At 37.7% G+C, this 20706-nt stretch overlaps 1 protein-coding gene across 12 annotated transcripts in view; it reads left to right on the forward strand.

Annotated features, from left to right (window-relative positions):
- Positions 1–20452, forward strand: part of LOC139970445 (1-phosphatidylinositol 4,5-bisphosphate phosphodiesterase beta-4-like) — a 171420-nt gene extending 150968 nt beyond the window's left edge. For 11 of the 12 annotated variants that reach the window (XM_071976159.1, XM_071976160.1, XM_071976157.1 and 8 more), the window contains 6 exons: positions 3186–3261; positions 9258–9433; positions 11151–11252; positions 11690–11747; positions 12250–12336; positions 13718–20452. In XM_071976159.1, the coding sequence (XP_071832260.1) occupies positions 3186–3261; positions 9258–9433; positions 11151–11252; positions 11690–11747; positions 12250–12336; positions 13718–13792 (574 nt within the window). In that variant the 3' untranslated portion in view covers positions 13793–20452. Of the gene's footprint in view, positions 1–3185; positions 3262–3304; positions 3375–9257; positions 9434–11150; positions 11253–11689; positions 11748–12249; positions 12337–13717 lie in introns of all 12 variants that reach the window. The other variant, XM_071976161.1, reaches the window with a different exon arrangement.
- The last annotated feature ends 254 nt before the right edge of the window (positions 20453–20706 follow it).

A 20706-nucleotide genomic window follows, 5' to 3' on the forward strand; every position in this document is an offset into this window, starting at 1 on the left:
ATATTTATGGATGAGTCATGATTTTAGATTCAGGACACTGTGGTACCACAAACACTTCAGGACACTGTGGTATCACCAACACTTCAGGACACTGTGGGTGGTATCACCAACACTTCAGGACACTGGTATCACCAACACTTCAGGACACTGTGGGTGGTATCACCAACACTTCAGGACACTGCGGTATCACCAACACTTCAGGACACTGTGGTATCACCAACACTTCAGGACACTGTGGTATCACCAACACTTCAGGACACTGTGGTATCACCAACACTTCAGGACACTGGTATCACCAACACTTCAGGACACTGTGGTATCACCAACACTTCAGGACACTGTGGTATCACCAACACTTCAGGACACTGTGGTATCACCAACACTTCAGGACACTGTGGTATCACCAACACTTCAGGACACTGTGGTATCACCAACACTTCAGGACACTGTGGTATCACCAACACTTCAGGACACTGTGGTATCACCAACACTTCAGGACACTGTGGTATCACCAACACTTCAGGACACTGTGGTATCACCAACACTTCAGGACACGGAATAACAATGGGATGTTCAAACCATAGAGGAATTACAGCACTGCACGTTGGACATGTTTATGTTTATGTCCTGGGAGTTAGCTATGTACCGCTTCTTAAACTGATCTAGCCGGTTTGGCAAATCAAACTACAGCTCCCTGGAAATGAGTTAAAATAGTTGCTGTAGCTCTTACAGTGCAGTTAGTGTTGCTCTGTAAAAAGGACTCGTAGGTATAAATCACCATAGTAGTCTGTCAAGCCAAGCAAGGTGGGTTTAGACTACAAGATAGACCTGCGTTGGGTGGGTGGGCGGGTTGGGGCACTTAATGTGAAATACCACCCACATTCTAATAAATATCTTCAAGTATCAACATGTCTGTTTAAACCATGGTGTCATTACTGTGTCTGAGAACAGAGTTGTATCGTCATCAAATTTATTTGACATTACTTTGGTTATCATCTGAAGAGTTTTGGTAAAGTCATTCCTTTTCTCTGAGGAGAAATTGGTAGCATTATTGTCAATTTAGTAAGAGGAAAATACACACAGAGAAGTATTATCAGCTGTAAGTTGTGATCCAGAATTGGACTCATCCACTTTACACTTGCCTCACATGCTGATGTTCATATGTCGCATTCAGAAAGTAGTCTCACTATGTTTGCAATTTCTGGTACAAGTTGACTTGTCAGTGTTGTCCTATTGACATATGCAATGCTCAATTTATTCCAGATAAGTTTACAATCTCTTTAATGAAAGAGAAAAAAACATCTTCAGATTTTTGTCAAATCAGATAATCAGTTTTAGTGTGAAGAGCATAATTTTTCCAACAACAGACAGTCACATTTCTGTTTGGAATATTAAACTGTCGTTTAGTCTTAATTTCATGTAGGGTGCCTGTCAAAGTACAATTATTTGTATTTTTTGTGCAATTTGGAAAACAGAATTGATAACTTTTGTGTCTCTTGGGATCCATGTGTTGTGAGACAATTATCATGAGATAATTGCTAATTGCTTAAATGCATTTCAGAATAGTGATAACGTCAGAGCATTTAGGTACAACTTTGAGAAGGCTCAAAGAACTAATGTTGTCATGTTTTTTAGTGAGTCTGTTGTGCAAATGTTTGCTTTACCATCCTCCCTAAAAACAACCATCATTCTGTCAGTTTTACTGTGTTGTATCACCTTTTACCTCTGCAAAACTTATCTTTTAATATTGAACACAATGTTCTTGTTACGTTTGAGTCTTAGTTTGCTATGTGTTGTATGTTTCAGGAATACTGAAGACTCTCCTGATCAAGATAACTTTATATGTTGTAACATCAAAGCTACCCTTTGTAAATGCACCTAATAGTAGACCTTCACTTAATATGACTCATGCTATATGATGGCTATGTGCCCAAGTTTGCTAGCACTCCGAAACCTAAAACAACCCCACCCCTCCCCCCCCCCCCCACCCGACGACTGTGGCAGCTACATTGGCTGAGAAGTCTCTGGGAAGCTGACTGACAACTTAGTTTGTCAAAACAAGTTTACCCTAGGAAAAGTATCTTACTGGCAGAGTGCTGACCATGCATCTGTCTAGTGTGCTACAGTGGATGCTGTGAACAGGAACCTATGGATTAATTTGAGCAAAGAGGGCATTGCCAGTAAAGGAGATTTACTGACTTAACAAATATGAAACTTGAGACTAACAGGCAACAATCATTTCATCTTCTTCAAACAGCACAATCTGCTAGTTGGACAAATTTAAATTTGGGCCTCCTCCCAAGACAACTCTGTTCAAAGCTTGTTTGTCAAATTCTGAAGACAGAGGGAGGAGTTGGGATTAGGGGTGGTGTGGGGTGAGGGTAGGGCACACTGGAGGTCAAATGTGAAAATACATCATGAGTGAATATTGCCCAGGTAGATACTTGAAGAATATGTTGAATATTTAAGAAAAGTAATTTTGCAGATAATCTTAAAAATTATAGAAGGTATTTCTCAAAGAGAAATTAATATATTGTCAGAGGTATATATATAAAAGGGTAATGCTCTAATGAACAATTTCAAAATGTAGACAATTGAACAGAAATAATTTTCTTTTTCCCATGACAATGATGAGTCCTTTCACATTTCTACAAATAAATCTCCATAAATGTTCTTGTGTTATTGCTGAAAGAAATCAAAACAAAGAAAACTTTGACTAAACTTCTTCTCATAAAACCTGAGAGTTAAATTTACCCTTGAATTAAAAACCAAAGAAATATAATATTATATGACGTAATTAAAGTTGGTTTGACCACTGTTTTCCTGTTTAAAGTGATAACTTATGTATATGCATAGCTTGTGTGCTCCATGAATATTTCAGTATGGATTCTCTATGTATTAAAAGCATAGAGAACTTACCAATCTTGGCGGCTTGATTCCCCCCTATGTCAGCATTGCTGTTGCAATGAACAGACTATTTATAGTTAAACAGTAACCCTGTTGTCAGCATAGATAACGGTTCCTATTTTGTCATTCCTGCTTTTATCCTCGCATTCTACCTTGTTGTTTTCTCTTTGTTTTGTTTGCCTGAGTCTCATTATTTTTTTTCTCTCTCTGAGCTTGCAGTGCACTATTCACTCGTTTCTCATTCTTTCTGTTGCTATTTCTGTTGTTTGTGTGTACAGGGAGAGCAACTGCACAGATTTGAAGATTGAAATTGAGAACAAGGTGCAATCACTGGTTACTGATCATAAAGCTAAGGTGAGTCAGACCATAACCCCATACGGTATTCTTACCTCCATAGTTGCTCGGCTGAGACCTCTGGGACAGAATCTAGACCCTCACTGCATGATGAGTCTCTCGTCGATGAGAAGGTAGGAGGGGATTAGTCTATGTTCCTATGAATATTCAGATTTGTCTTCCCCTTTTTGTAACATTTATAAGACTAAATGCTATTGTTTTAGTGTCAGTCTGGGTCATGTCGGTAAGACTATGGCACCAACCTACAGGACTAATAGATATTCAACTTGCTTGCAGTAAAAATCAATTCAAGTTTCATCAACAGTTGAATATATGAAAGCATCATAACTTTGTGAATGGTTGTAACTCGCTCCACTACTTGGCACTCCAAACCATCAACTAATAATTATATTGTCATCCTATACCATGACCCAATCTGGAAGTTTACACTCTTAATAAAGAAATCAAAGTGGAGGTTATTTTATTAACTGCTTATATTATTAATTAATAAAGTTTAGCACCAAGTGTTTTTTTCTCCTCTCATTGTTTTACTCTTTCCTTTTAGGGACAGCAGTGTATAAGACCTGATAGTGGTAGTACCCATGTGATCAGTATTGTTGCCAGGATTTGAAAAGTTGCGTCCAGTGACGCAATGTCTTAAGAATGTTGGAGTCAGTTCAGAAAGACTTGCATCCCTGCAAGCCTCATTAAAACTTAAAAATACCTCTACAGAATCACACAATACTTACCTATAATGCCCATGGAACACATTGGCTTTTGCACAACAAGCATATAGTGATAGGTCTATATTAATGTGCACGAAAAAAGTTTAATGATGAAACCTTTAAACAACTATACCCCTGTCGTAAGTTTACCATTAACAGTTACCCAATACAATCTAATTCATAAGTTTTATTCGAAGTTGAACAGATGTTTCCTTTCTCAACCACTTTATCAAGTCAGCTCCTTTCCCATGTCAGTATGTAAATAACATTTTATGTATTTTCAATTAAAAAACTCAAGCTTTCAATGGCTATAATTCAATGGCTAGGTGTGACAAGGCCTTATGTTATGATATATGAGTGCACACATATGATAGCCTATAGCACAAACTTCACTATCTCTACACGGGAATGTAACGTCACAAGTAGTTTCAGTTCAACGACATACCTTGTGTTCATTGAGCACTGCAGATGCAAGAATGTTGCACACAATGGTAAGGGACTATTAGCCAATCAAATCTTTTGAAATTTGGAAAGCATCATTGAATATGTTAAGCATGAAAATCTCTGTAATGGAAATGTTGTAAGTTCTGTACTGAAGCATCGCAACGGTTGATTGTTATGTTTAATTTGTTTTCAAACAAATTCAATCTTCTGTTGGATTGGAAGAAATTTTGGTTCTTTTGAGAAGAGTATGAAGGGAAAGAAACATGGTCATTCAAAAATGTGTTTTGCTATGTTTTGCATAGGCCTCCTTGAGAGTGTGAGTACTTGGGGTCTGTTTCCCAAAACAAAAGAATCTGCATTCTGCCCAGCAAGCAGTTCAAAGATTTTGCATCCCTGGCTATTAATATGTGTCCAAGACGCAGAATCCTGAATTCGTAACAATGCTGATGATATGTTTAATATTGCCTGGAGATGTTGCACCTATACCTACAAAGGCACTGTCATAAAACTGATGTAGAACTCTGATACTCAACAATGTCTGCATATAAAAATTCCTTGGCTGCTGTTGAATTAACACAGCAGCCAAGGAATTCATTTGAATGATGGTCACTTGACCAATCACAACTCTGTACAGAATATAGCTCCTCTCAATTATGTACCATGGTCAGTCAGCATACAGCTGTACAGAATATAGCTCCTCTCAACTATGTACCATGGTCAGTCAGCATACAGCTGTACAGAATATAGCTCCTCTCAATTATGTTCCATGGTCAGTCAGCATACAGCTGTACAGAATATAGCTCCTCTCAACTATGTACCATGGTCAGTCAGCATATAGCTGTACAGAATATAACTCCTCTCAATTATGTACCATCAGGTCAGTCAGCATATAGCTGTACAGAATATAGCTCCTCTCAATTATGTACCATGGTCAGTCAGCATATAGCTGTACAGAATATAGCTCCTCTCAACTATGTACCATGGTCTGTCAGCATACAGCTGTACAGAATATAGCTCCTCTCAATTATGTACCATGGTCAGTCAGCATATAGCTGTACAGAATATAGCTCCTCTCAACTATGTACCATGGTCAGTCAGCATACAGCTGTACAGAATATAGCTCCTCTCAATTATGTACCATGGTCTGTCAGCATACAGCTGTACAGAATATAGCTCCTCTCAATTATGTACCATGGTCAGTCAGCATATAGCTGTACAGAATATAGCTCCTCTCAACTATGTACCATGGTCAGTCAGCATACAGCTGTACAGAATATAGCTCCTCTCAATTATGTACCATGGTCAGTCAGCATACAGCTGTACATAATATAGCTCCTCTCAATTATGTACCATGGTCAGTCAGCATATATCTGTACAGAATATAGCTCCTCTCAATTATGTACCATGGTCATTCAGCATACAGCTGTACAGAATATAGCTCCTCTCAATTATGTACCATGGTCAGTCAGCATACAGCTGTACAGAATATAGCTCCTCTCAATTATGTACCATGGTCTGTCAGCATATAGCTGTACAGAATATTGCTCCTCTCAACTATGTACCATGGTCAGTCAGCATATAGCTGTACAGAATATAGCTCCTCTCAATTATGTACCATGGTCAGTCAGCATACAGCTGTACAGAATATAGCTCCTCTCAATTATGTACCATGGTCAGTCAGCATACAGCTGTACAGAATAAAGCTCCTCTCAATTATGTACCATCAGGTCAGTCAACAACCAGCTGTACAGAATATAGCTCCTCTCAATTATGAACCATGGTCAGTCAGCATACAGCTGTACAGAATATAGCTCCTCTCAATTATGTACCATCGTCAGTCAGCATACAGCTGTACAGAATATAGCTCCTCTCAACTATGTACCATGGTGATCAGTCAGCATACAGCTGTACAGAATATAGTTCCTCTCAATTATGTACCATTGTCAATCAGCTTACAACTGTACAGAATATAGCTCCTCTCAATTATGTACCATGGTCAGTCAGCATATAGCTGTACAGAATATAGCTCCTCTCAGTTATGTACCATGGTCTGTCAGCATATAGCTGTACAGAATATAGCTCCTCTCAACTATGTACCATGGTCAGTCCGCATACAGCTGTACAGAATATAGCTCCTCTCAACTATGTACCATGGTCAGTCAGCATATAGCTGTACAGAATATAGCTCCTCTCAATTATGTACCATGGTCAGTCCGCATACAGCTGTACAGAATATAGCTCCTCTCAACTATGTGCCATGGTCAGTCAGCATACAGCTGTACAGAATATAGCTCCTCTCAATTATGTACCATGGTCATTCAGCATATAGTTGTACAGAATATAGCTCCTCTCAATAATGAACCATGGTCAGTCAGCATATAGCTGTATAGAATACAGCTCCTCTCAACTATGTACCATGGTCATCAGGCATACAGCTGTACAGAATATAGCTCCTCTCAATTATGTACCATGGTCAGTCAGCATATAGCTGTTCAGAATATAGCTCCTCTCAATTATGTACCATGGTCAGTCAGCATACAGCTGTACAGAATATAGCTCCTATCAATTATGTGCCATGGTCAGTCAGCATACAGCTGTACAGAATATAGCTCCTCTCAATTATGTACCATGGTCAGTCAGCATACAGCTGTACATAATATAGCTCCTCTCAATTATGTACCATGGTCAGTCAGCATATATCTGTACAGAATATAGCTCCTCTCAATTATGTACCATGGTCAGTCAGCATACAGCTGTACAGAATATAGCTCCTCTCAATTATGTACCATGGTCATTCAGCATACAGCTGTACAGAATATAGCTCCTCTCAATTATGTACCATGGTCAGTCAGCATACAGCTGTACAGAATATAGCTCCTCTCAATTATGTACCATGGTCTGTCAGCATATAGCTGTACAGAATATTGCTCCTCTCAACTATGTACCATGGTCAGTCAGCATATAGCTGTACAGAATATAGCTCCTCTCAATTATGTACCATGGTCAGTCAGCATACAGCTGTACAGAATATAGCTCCTCTCAATTATGTACCATGGTCAGTCAGCATACAGCTGTACAGAATAAAGCTCCTCTCAATTATGTACCATCAGGTCAGTCAACAACCAGCTGTACAGAATATAGCTCCTCTCAATTATGAACCATGGTCAGTCAGCATACAGCTGTACAGAATATAGCTCCTCTCAATTATGTACCATCGTCAGTCAGCATACAGCTGTACAGAATATAGCTCCTCTCAACTATGTACCATGGTGATCAGTCAGCATACAGCTGTACAGAATATAGTTCCTCTCAATTATGTACCATTGTCAATCAGCTTACAACTGTACAGAATATAGCTCCTCTCAATTATGTACCATGGTCAGTCAGCATATAGCTGTACAGAATATAGCTCCTCTCAGTTATGTACCATGGTCTGTCAGCATATAGCTGTACAGAATATAGCTCCTCTCAACTATGTACCATGGTCAGTCCGCATACAGCTGTACAGAATATAGCTCCTCTCAACTATGTACCATGGTCAGTCAGCATATAGCTGTACAGAATATAGCTCCTCTCAATTATGTACCATGGTCAGTCCGCATACAGCTGTACAGAATATAGCTCCTCTCAACTATGTGCCATGGTCAGTCAGCATACAGCTGTACAGAATATAGCTCCTCTCAATTATGTACCATGGTCATTCAGCATATAGTTGTACAGAATATAACTCCTCTCAATAATGAACCATGGTCAGTCAGCATATAGCTGTATAGAATACAGCTCCTCTCAACTATGTACCATGGTCATCAGGCATACAGCTGTACAGAATATAGCTCCTCTCAATTATGTACCATGGTCAGTCAGCATATAGCTGTTCAGAATATAGCTCCTCTCAATTATGTACCATGGTCAGTCAGCATACAGCTGTACAGAATATAGCTCCTATCAATTATGTGCCATGGTCAGTCAGCATACAGCTGTACAGAATATAGCTCCTCTCAATTATGTACCATGGTCAGTCAGCATACAGCTGTACAGAATATAGCTCCTCTCAATTATGTACCATGGTCATTCAGCATATAGTTGTACAGAATATAACTCCTCTCAATAATGAACCATGGTCAGTCAGCATATAGCTGTATAGAATACAGCTCCTCTCAACTATGTACCATGGTCATCAGGCATACAGCTGTACAGAATATAGCTCCTCTCAATTATGTACCATGGTCAGTCAGCATACAGCTGTACAGAATATAGCTCCTCTCAATTATGTACCATGGTCAGTCAGCATAAAGCTGTACAGAATATAGCTCCTCTCAATTATGTACCATGGTCAGTCAGCATACAGCTGTACAGAATATAGCTCCTCTCAATTATGTACCATGGTCAGTCAGCATACAGCTGTACAGAATATAGCTCCTCTCAATTATGTACTATGGTCAGTCAGCATATAGCTGTACAGAATATAGCTCCTCTCTATTATGTACCGTGGTCAGTCAGCATACAGCTGTACAGAATATAGCTCCTCTCAACTATGTACCGTGGTCAGTCAGCATATAGCTGTACAGAATATAGCTCCTCTCAATTATGTACCATGGTCAGTCAGCATATAGCTGTACAGAATATAGCTCCTCTCAATTATGTACTGTGGTCAGTATGTTTGAATCTGAAATAATTAAGTGTTTTATCATTTGTTACCACATGTTAGTGGCTCAACTCTGTAACAACTTACTTTTACTCAAATTAACATTTTAGAGCCACTATGGGTCAACAATTATTTAAAATCATTAATGTTGCCATCTATCATCATGTCAACTTAAACGCTCCTAATTTTTATATCAACCACAGGTGAAAGGAGTCATAGCAGACCAGTCAAAACAGTTTGAAGAATTAAAGGCCAAGCAACGAGAAGAAATTAGAAACACAAAACTGGCACATGTCCAGCAGCAGTGTGACACATTGACCAAGCTACTACAGTCAACACACCAGGAACAAATAAAAGGGTTAAGCCTGAAGCATGAGAGGTATTAATTCATTCCATTTTTTTCCTCATAAATGAACTTGAAACAGACCCTGCAGTTTTATGTACATGATTCTTACAGTCTGCATATTCCTCATCACTTACCTGAAATATATATATTTATATTGCAGTTTCATACTATTATCTTTGCATTAATGGTCAAGGTTGACATATGTGAAGCTTCTTTAGTGCTCATTCCCATTGCTGTAAGTATGAAGCACTCCTAGTTCTCATTCCCATTGCTGTAAGTATGAAGCACTCCTAGTGCTCATTCCCATTGCTGTTAGTAAGAAGCTCTCCTAGTGCTCATTCCCATTGTTGTTATTAAGAAGCACTCCTAGTGCTCATTCCCATTGCTGTTAGTAAGAAGCACTCCTAGTGCTCATTCCCATTGCTGTTAGTAAGAAACACTCCAAGTGCTCATTCCCATTGCTGTTAGTATGAAGCACTCCTAGTGCTCATTCCCATTGCTGTTAGTAAGAAGCACTTCTATTGGTTATTCCCATTGCTGCTAATAGGAAGCACTCCTAGTGCTCATTCCCATTGCTGTTAGTAAGAAGCACCCCTAGTACTCATTCCCATTGCTGTTAGTAAGAAGCACTCCTAGTGCTCATTCCCATTGCTGTAAGTATGAAGCACTCCTAGTGCTCATTCCCATTGCTGTTAGTAAGAAGCACTCCAAGTGCTCATTCCCATTGCTGTTAGTATGAAGCACTCCTAGTGCTCATTCCCATTGCTGTTAGTAAGAAGCACTCCTAGTTCTCATTCCCATTGCTGTTAATAAGAAGCACTCCTAGTTCTCATTCCCATTGCTGTTAGTAAGAAGCACTCCTAGTGCTCATTCCCATTGCTGTTAGTATGAAGCACTCCTAGTGCTCATTCCCATTGCTGTTAGTAAGAAGCACTCCTAGTGCTCATTCCCATTGCTGTTAATAAGAAGCACTCCTAGTTCTCATTCCCATTGCTGTTAGTAAGAAGCACTCCTAGTGCTCATTCCCATTGCTGTTAGTAAGAAGCACTCCTAGTGCTCATTCCCATTGCTGTTAGTATGAAGCACTCCTAGTGCTCATTCCCATTGCTGTTAGTATGAAGCACTCCTAGTGCTCATTCCCATTGCTGTTAGTAAGAAGCACTTCTAGTGCTCATTCCCATTGCTGTTAGTAAGAAGCACTCCTAGTGCTCATTCCCATTGCTGTTAGTTTGAAGCACTTCTAGTGCTCATTCCCATTGCTGTTAGTAAGAAGCACTCCTAGTGCTCATTCCCATTGCTGTTAGTAAGAAGCACTCTTAGTGCTCATTCCCATTGCTGTTAGTAAGAAGCACTCCTAGTGCTCATTCCCATTGCTGCTAGTATGAAGCATTCCTAGTACTCATTCCCATTGCTGTGTAGCACAGATAACCCTAAATTTTAATAACCCTAAATTGTGACATTCAGGATGAGATTTGTTATGTCTTGAAGTCTGATATGAAGGACAATTGCCAGAATGAAATAAAGTATATTTTGGTAAGGTATCAAGTGAGTGCTTCCACATTATGAGTTAAGCCATCTGTTATCTTTTTTTGTGATTAACTTTTGTGTGAACTATTTTAGTTAGTGCAAACAGAATTGTGTGTGTGTGTTTCCTTTTCTGTGTTTTCTATACCTACGTATGTACTAGTCTATTATAGTGGTGAGGTATATGGATTTCTTCAGTGTTTTTATATGTTTGTCTCTTCTTCAGAGAAATGAAAGATTTGAAATCTAACCAAGCCAAAGTGTCCATGGAATCCACCAAAGAGATCTCACAAGATAAAAGTGTTAAAAACAAAGCTGAGAGAGACAGGTATAACATTCTTTCCATTTCACATGTGTTTATTGTTTATCACATGTCCAAACATACACTTCAGTATGCCTTGAAGATTACAAAAGTCAAGTCTTTCAATCTAGTTGCACAGTATCAAATGTCAAAACTAAATACATTTCTTCTACATGATATATCTCATTTTCCTTAAGTTTCTTTCATTTTCTCTGATTTATATCCTAATTGCAAACGTATGACTTTGAGAACTTTCTTGTTCTTCATAATCGTCTCATCGCTCAATGGATTACAGTGGGAATAAATTAACTTGTAGATCACGTTCATTATAACAGATTCAGAGGCCTGTTATAGACAGGATAGTGGTAGAGTGTTATGTTAATAATGCAAGTCCTTGTAAGTGGTAAACCATCTGGAAAGAGTTGACAATAATAACATTCTTTTTCATCTTTTCTGTCATTCAGGAGAGTAAGAGAACTTCAAAGCAACAACACGAAGAAGTTTCTAGATGAGCGACAAAGGGTAGGTGTTTTTGCCCTTTATTGTTGTAATATGATTGAATGTTTCTTATAAAGTTATTACAGCTTTCAGTGCACATGCAATTGGTAGCATGACATTGTGTAACTTAAAACAACTGCAATGAGGCAGAGAACAGTGAACCGATGGCTTAAAAACAAAAGAACTTTAATGAGATGCAATTGAAGAACTTAATGGGCTTAAATAATAATAATATAATAATAAGGCTCAATTGTTTCTTTTACAAATTGAAAGTGTGTTTTAAGTAAGAGAACCACCAAATTGCCAGACATGTTTCATGAAAACTCATTTTGAAAGAGGAAAGAAGTAGTTGGTTTTTCCAACTTGCCAAAGTTCCTACGATGGTGTTGATTCTATCAACCATCTCTTAGCTGGAGTTTACCAAATAAGTGACTCTACCTTACATACATAGCAATAAAGCACAGTGATTAAACAATAGGCATACTTAAGATGCACTTCATAATGATTGTCCTGCCTTTCTGTTTAGCTTCTGACAAGACAACAGAATGAAAGAGAAGAAGTTGAGAAGATCCAAATGAAGAGTGCCGAAATATTGATGAAGGAAAATGAAAAGGTGGGCTTAACCAATCTCGTCATCTGCCCCCCCCCCTTCCACCTTCCCCATGACACCCCCTCTATCTCTGAGATGACAATGAGTGAGTGATTGTTGTGTCATTGTTATCAATCAAAGTAGAAAAAAATAGATGATTGTGATAGAAACAAGAGATATTGTTAAATGTTCAAAGAAATGATCTATCAAAGATAGAAATAATTGTCATTCCTTATCATTTGGTATCCAAATAAAACTTTAGTATGTGTTCTTACACCACCTCCCCCCCCCCCCCCCCCGTCAATTTCCATACCACAATGAGTTACAGCGTGACGGCATCATCACCTTTCTATTGGTTCATCAAAGAGGCGCAACTTCAACTTTCCGTTTCTTTACGAAGACTTTCTATGTTGTCTTAGCTTGAAACGGAAAATGATTAGTCAAAGCATTATCGTTCCAGTGATCAAGCTCTATCCACATTCAAAGACTGTTTATGACTGTGAAATTAGTGGTTAAAGGGAAAGACATCCTATTCATATAAGTAGACTTCCCTATTCAATTTGCACAGTCAACTATGGTAATGGTAACCCATGTAAGAGTATTGTTCCTCCCCTTTCATAGTGACGATCAAATTCCTTGAAATGGATTTGGAGAGATAGAGAAGTTATCTTTCAGAAGATGTTACAATGATTCTACTTGGTTGAGATTAGCCACCAGACAAGACATTGGCAAATCAGGAGTTCTTTTATGAAGTGTGTGTAGGTGGACTACACAGCAGCTATCAGTCATATATCAAACTGGTACCTGGATGTTTTAAGTGCGCAATTTGTGACAGAAAGGAGTTGATATACCTCCCACCCCCCTCCCCCCCTTCATCTTCTTGCCTCTTTCTACTGTTAATTTGTCATCACTGCACTATCATATGTTTAAATTGAAATTATTTTGAATGAAATGACACTTTGAGCAATGAAATCAGTTTACTGCAAGGGACTGTTGTCCGATGTATTAACACATTTTACTTTGGTATTAAACAAGAAATCCTTTAATCATGTGTGTAACGACTTTGTCCACTCAATGGAAGTCCCAATCATAATGAGCATAGAGCAGGCCAAACTTGATTATCTTTGAGAGTCATGATGCAACCTTTCTCCATAAAGTCAAATTATGTAAACCATTAGCCATAAAAGTGCATATTATGTTGTCAGCAAGGTCAGATTTATATAGCCATTGTGGGTACCATCTACCTTTCATTGTTGCAAGGTTTAGGAGACACATACTCTCACAGTAAAAACACCCACCCCTTCAAGGCTCTAGGGGCTTTCATGCAGTTTCATTCGTTCCTAAAGAGAAATAATGTATAACATAAAACCATATATTTTAACTTTTATTTGTTTTTTGTCTTCAGATGTTGGAAGTGCAACGGGTGGCTTTGGAAGCAGAAGCTCATTCCACAGCGAGTTCCTTGGCCAATTCATCGTAAAGACTAATGTCTGCAGTAATCACCATTTACTTTTCTCTCCTTTGAATTCCCTTTCCTTATTTGTGAGATGATGTCGATGATGACAACGATGACTTCCTCATCGTTGTCGTCTTCCTCGTCTCTGACGGTGATATTTGTATCTCCTTCTTCCCAGTCTTTCAGTTGGGTTCAGTGTGTCTGTACATAGAGAATAAGGAATCTGGAATTTCTGGCCCAATTTGTGCAATGTCGTGAGGATTATTATCTGAGGGAGTGTACCCTCCGGACATGTACACATATGATACTCTATTATCTGAGGGGCTGTATCCTCCAGACATGTGCACATATGGTACTCTATTATCTGAGGGGTGTATCCTCCGGACATGTGCACATATAGTACTCTGTTTTCTGAGGGGTATATCCCCCGGACATGTGCACATATAGTACTCTGTTTTCTAAGGGGGTGTATCCTCCGGACATGTGCACATATAGTACTCTGTTATCTGAGGGGGTGTATCCTCCAGACGTGCTCATATGGTACTCTGTTATCTGAGGGATGTATCCTCCGGACATGTGCACATATAGTACTCTATTATCTGAGGGGTGTATCCTCCGGACATGTGTACATATAGTACTCTGTTATCTGAGGGGTATATCCCCCAGACATGTGTACATATAGTACTCTGTTATCTGAGGGGGTCTATCCTCCGGACATGTGTACACATAGTACTCTGTTATCTCATGGGTGTATCCTCCAGACATGTGCACATATAGTACTCTATTATCTGAGGGGTGTATCCTCCGGACATGTGTACATATAGTACTCTGTTATCTGAGGGGTATATCCCCAAGACATGTGTACATGTAGTACTCTGTTATCTGAGGGGGTATATCCCCAAGACATGTGTACATATAGTACTCTGTTATCTGAGGGGTGTATCCTCCGGACATGTGCACATATAGTATTCTGTTATCTGAGGGGTGTATCCTCCAGACATGTGTACATATAATACTTTGTTATCTGAGGGGGTGTATCCTCCGGACATGTGCACATATAGTACTCAGTTATCTGAGGGGGTGTATCTTCCGGACATGTGCACATATAGTACTCAGTAATCTGAGGGGGTGTATCCTCCGGACATGTGCACATATGGTACTCTGTTATCTGAGGGGTATTTCCTTTGGACATGTGTACATATAGTACTCTGTTATCTGAGGGGTATATCCTTTGGACATGTGCACATATGGTACTTGGTTATCTGAGGGAGTGTATCCTCCAGACATGTGTACATATAGTACTCTGTTATCTAATTGGGTGTATCCTCTGGACATGTGCACATATAGTACTCTGTTATCTGAGGGGTGTATCCTCTGGACATGTGCACATATAGTACTCTGTTATCTAATGGAGTGTATCCTCCGGACGTGTGCACATATAGTACTCTGTTATCTAATGGGGTGTATCCTCCGGAAATGTGTACATATAGTAAACCTACTGTGTAATTCATTGTACGTATCGTCTTTCACCTTCTGTTTCATCTCTTCAGTACCTTGATGTAGTTTTGCACATCTTTCTGCAATCGGCAAGTACTTTTTCTTTTTTTCTCTATTGGAAATTTTTCATTTTTTTGTCTTTGTTTGTTAAAGCACAAAATTCAAATTAATACTTCTGTGTACAGCCTTGCCGTAACAACATTATAGCTTAACCCAGACGAGAGTGTGCAATTGGTCAGAATCAATAGTTTTATATTCATCTGTATGGTGATTTTTAGAAAAAAGAAAAAATCTTGCCTTAGGTAATATTTAATTATTTTAGATGCCTAATTACTAACTGCAATTAACCATTCAATGGGAGAATCTCAGAAAAAAAAATACATTTGAAAAATGTTTAATTGTAGAACATTTGTCCAAATTTTATTCCTTTTGAATGTTGTAATTTTTTTTATTTATGGTACTAACATATCAATGGTACAGTCTCTGTGCAATGCCCTGTCCATTCATCATATTGAGTATTAAGTTTAATTTATTATTAAAAGCTGGATATAATTGTACATTATAAGATCTAAGGTCAGTGTGTTTTATTTAAGTAGTCAGGAGTAACATCCAGTCGTCATGGGTACACAGATGGATTGTGAGTGGATTATTCCATTATGTTTAGATATATTTAATATGATTGTATCAAACTGTGTGGAGTCTCAAAAAAAAATATTTAAAAATAATGGAATGGACCAAAAACAAAAACATTGGTTTACTGAGCTGCAGCCACTGAGTCAAAATTATTATGTTTCTTATTCTTCAAATACGCATGGCTAATGGAGTTGACTCGGTCGGTCGTTGAGTGTATCACTGCAAAAATTGTTAGATGACTATGTGTCTGCAAATTTAATTCAATTGAAAAATTCATAGTTTTGACTGTTCGGAGAGCTAATGGAGATTATTTTAGAACTGATGGAATCAAATTTATGAAACTTGCATGAACATGATTAAACAGATAATCTTACTTGTTTGTTGCATTCAAACTAGATTTTCCTGAGATTCAAATTTCACAGTAGACCAAAACTTGCCAAACATTGTAGCAGCAGATAGTCACTAGATGTACTAACAGTTGTAATTTGTGGTCCAGTTTAATGCATACAACAAAGATTGTTAGTGAGTATGGACATATATCAGTATATGATTCTGTATGTATGAATATAGTCAAAGAAAATGGAACAGTTTAGACGCTATCTCAAATTTTTCTTTTTAGAAGGTAAGGTCGCCTCCTATGGCTATTTTGAATTTTATTGTTAAAGGTCTTGTCATGGGTAAAGCAATAGACAATTTTGATTTTCTCAAATGATAAAGGGTAAATGTATTTGCCCAAGATAAACTTTCTTTGAGTAAGATGTTCTCAAAAGAAGAAATAATTTTACAATAGTTTGCCAGCACAGCAATGTTTTCTTCTAAGTATTCTGTCATTGCCTTTATGTCTCTCTCCTTGGCCATCTCTTGGCAAGGTTTTAAGTAATTTATCAAATGTATAATGTCCATTAATAAATATAAACTCTTGTTTAGTCTGTAACAGTCACTCGCTATTTATTCATATTTGTCAATGCATTTGGATTGCATTTTAAATTTGATATTGAAAAACTAAATGGTATTATATTGTCATCCACTCTTCTCAACCAGTTGCTGTATTCTCTTACAGAGACACTGCACAAGGGATATTAACTTTCTCATGCTTGCCGGTCCATGCATACTATGAAATGTAAACATACCCCTCCTCTCCCTTCCCCTCCCCTCCTCTCCCCTCCCACTTCTCTTCTCATCATGCCTGCAAGCAGTCATGTATCTATGTAGATCAGTTCAAACTAGTTTTGCTTATACACTTCTGCCAGCAATCCACATAACAGGTTAAGTTCAATTTGGGATTTGGCACTACAAATATAAAGACAGATAGGACATAACCATGCATTGCCACTTTACTTTAGATGGCGACATCCAACAAACCAACCTTCTCCCAGACGCTAAAGTTGGCTGTTTGGAATGTCACAAGAGTTCCCTTCTATATCATAGCACTGGTTAATAACAGGCTGTCAGTAAGGCTTACATATACTGGAAATGGAATTGTCAAAACATCTAGAGAATGTTTGACATTAACCTCTCTGTGATATTATCCATTACACCAAGACATAAAATTAATGACTTGCTCTACAGGTTATCTGTGCCCATAATTGACTCTCCTGTGGGCTTAAAGCAGCATGTTGCAAGTAGCTATGAGCTCCCTTTATTAGCTCTCATGTGGTTTTAAACCAACATGTTTATACTATTCAATACCACATTTGATAACATCACATTTCAAGTTATTGAGAAAGCACGCTACAATGTTTTAAATTTTTATATTTGATGACCATGTATTGTCCAGTTCTTCATTAACAGTTGTGTGAAATCAAGTTGAAACAATCATCTTCTTAGTTATCTATAGAGGTAAGCAAGTGGAAGCTGACAACCCTCCTATGTCTCTTCTCATATTTGTAATATAATTGCTTTAAGCAACAGTGAAAACAATGCACATCACTTTAATAGTCACACCAAGAAGTGCATGGTCACGGTTTGCTTCTTAATTAGTTACATCAAATGTTAATAAGTGTGCAATTCATTTGTTTTTATTTTAAGAAAGTTGTTTTTGTTGTGATATCAATAGAAATGATGATTCTCTTCATCAAAGGAATTAATATATTCATTCCATACTGTTTGACTGGTCATAAAACAGCAAGCATATTTTACAGAATGCATGACTAAGCGATATTAAGTTTAATAATGAGTATATGCAAATTTTCTGTTAAAAGATGATGTTAGTCATTCTTGTTAATAGGTCAGTTTGCATTGTATCAACCACCTCTCTCCTTGAAATTTACTGGAGGTTACAAACTTTTTAAAGATATTCCTAAGAGGGAGAGATTGTTGCTAAGCAATCATCCTGTGTGATAAACTTAATACACAGTGCTTAAAGACATTATTTACTTCTGCATACATAATCAAAAGATACTGGGCAAGGCAGATAGTTATATGCAGATAAGAGTATAACAAACTTGGGTAAATTTGTAGATGGTAAAAACAAATGACTTTTTAAGGTCAGGTATGCTTGGGTGTATGTGTCATGTGTAGAAACAACCCCCCCCCCCCCCATTCAGAGTTGAAAGGCATGAAATTACATTTAGAAAAAATATTGATATTGGCTTCTTGATTTGTTATGTTTGTGATTGTTCGTTGCGAGTAAAAAGAGAATTGGGTTGACAAAAGGGATTCTCCAGAGATGTATACAATGATGTTAGAGAGGATGAAACGTCCCCGCTGTTTGCCCCATCCATCATCGGAAATTTTATGCTTGAGTTGTTTATTTTGTTGGTCAATCATTCACCAACGGCTCCTGTCTACGTGTCACACAGTCTGGCTGACCTCATAGAGTAGTTCTAATCTGAAATTCATCAATTGTAGAGGCCAGTCGCAATGAATATATTGATCAAATAGATTGGTAATGAGCCTCCTTTTCACAGGACTGGCTGTTTTAGAAATATTCTCTGAATCTATCGTAGGCAGAGATGTATCAAATGATGCGAGTCCAGACTTTTGTCTCTCCTAAATTTTGTGGCCTATTTCTCTGGAAAATAAGGGGAAAGGGAGGATATAAGTTCACGCTTTTATGTTCGAGAAGAGAAGAGAAAAGGTTTCGGATGGGATACGGCAAATAGTCTACTTAGGAGATTGAATAGAGTTGGAGAGCATTTGTCATCTACTCGAGAAGTTTTTTGGATCCTGTCAGAAAAGTTATTAGGCAAAGAATATCAAATGATAAAAAGCTGTCTCTTTTATCACTTTTTTGATCAAAGGTTTGTAGAAAGATGTTTAAATGTTGCATTGCGCTGTAAAGTAACCTAAGGGAAACTTGGGGGTAGTCTTGAACTCTTTAACCCTGATCACCTACTTGTGTTAATTTATTCTTGAGTAGTTGCAAACTGAAAGTTTCTTCCTGAATTACTAGCACAATGAGGCCATGATGATGATGAAGTCAGAGGTTAATACAGAAATCATGAATGAGAGGTTTCATTCTGAAATAAGTTGTAATAGGAAGTTTAAAGACATAATGTGTCATATTGAATTGATTTCTCCATCAAACTAATGGAATAAAATACTGGAAAATGTAATCCCTTTGCTCTGATCCTCCAAATTGTACGAGGGAATGTTGAAATTAGGCAAATACCTAAAAGGTTCAAACCAGTCAATAATTAAAGAATAACAATCAATATTGCCAATAAATTTTAGCCTCTGAAGAAGATCCTGCTCGAAACGTCAGGCCAACTTACTTTTACACAATAAATATTGTTGAGGGAGAAAGACACTTGTTTTTCTAATGAAGATGTTGCAGCTTAATAGATGGACAGGCATTAAAGTGTGTATACATGAATAATGCAAGACTTTGCGGCCTGAGTAACACAAAACCCAACAGAAAAATGCAACTTTAACTAGGTTAGTCATATCATACTGTATAGTACAAGCAGCCAACATTGTCACCAGTTCAAATGTATAACAAAGGGAATAAAAAAATCTGCACATAATTTACTTTTACCTGCTACTACTAGTACTACTAATACTAGTACTACTAATAATACTAGTATTACTAATACTAGTACTATGAATACTAGTAGTACTAGTACTAGTACTAACGTAAATAGATGTTTATGCTGTCACACTGATATCTACCTTGCACAGTGTCCCATATCAACGTTTCAGGTAAAGAGAAAATTAAGGTCACTCCACCTTTAATGGATTTATATATGTCTTGCCAAATCAAAGTCATCAGAAATAGGAGCCAATTTTCTTTTCTTTTTTGTAAATTTAAAATAAAATAAAGACCATTATTTTGACCCAGACATGCAAGAGGGATTCTGTTATAGGCCAGTGTGTGTTACCTTACTTTTAAATGTTTAACATTGTACTTCTGTCCTAGTAGTGTAACTGTTTTGTCACACCACTTTGATGGGTTTTGTTATTTGAAAATGTAAAAAATTATTCTTGTGAGTTTTTGCAGAATTTTCTCACTTGCCTGAATGAGTCTTAATTGTAGAGCTCTAAAATAATAAGAGGAAAAGAGATAGAGGTAAAGTTAATTGTGTGAATGCTTCTACATGTAAGCAGGTGAAATGTAAGGGATTTATTCTTACATTTCTACTCTGATTGGGGGGTATGTGATGGTCTCTGAGATTGAGGTTCTGTCATTCTGTAGTTTTAATTAAATTTACAGATATGAAAGTCTGTTTTTAAAAACTGTGAAATACTTCCCAATCCCGATTAACATGGCCATAGCTAAGCAACAGTTGTTTTTCGATAGCTTAAACAGTGAAAGCTTATCATGGTCTTCTGATTTTTATCAAAAGTCCTTTGTACCAACATTGGAT

This window comes from Apostichopus japonicus, chromosome 8 (genome assembly GCF_037975245.1).
Source record: "Apostichopus japonicus isolate 1M-3 chromosome 8, ASM3797524v1, whole genome shotgun sequence".
Classification (NCBI taxonomy): Eukaryota; Metazoa; Echinodermata; class Holothuroidea; order Aspidochirotida; family Stichopodidae; genus Apostichopus; species Apostichopus japonicus.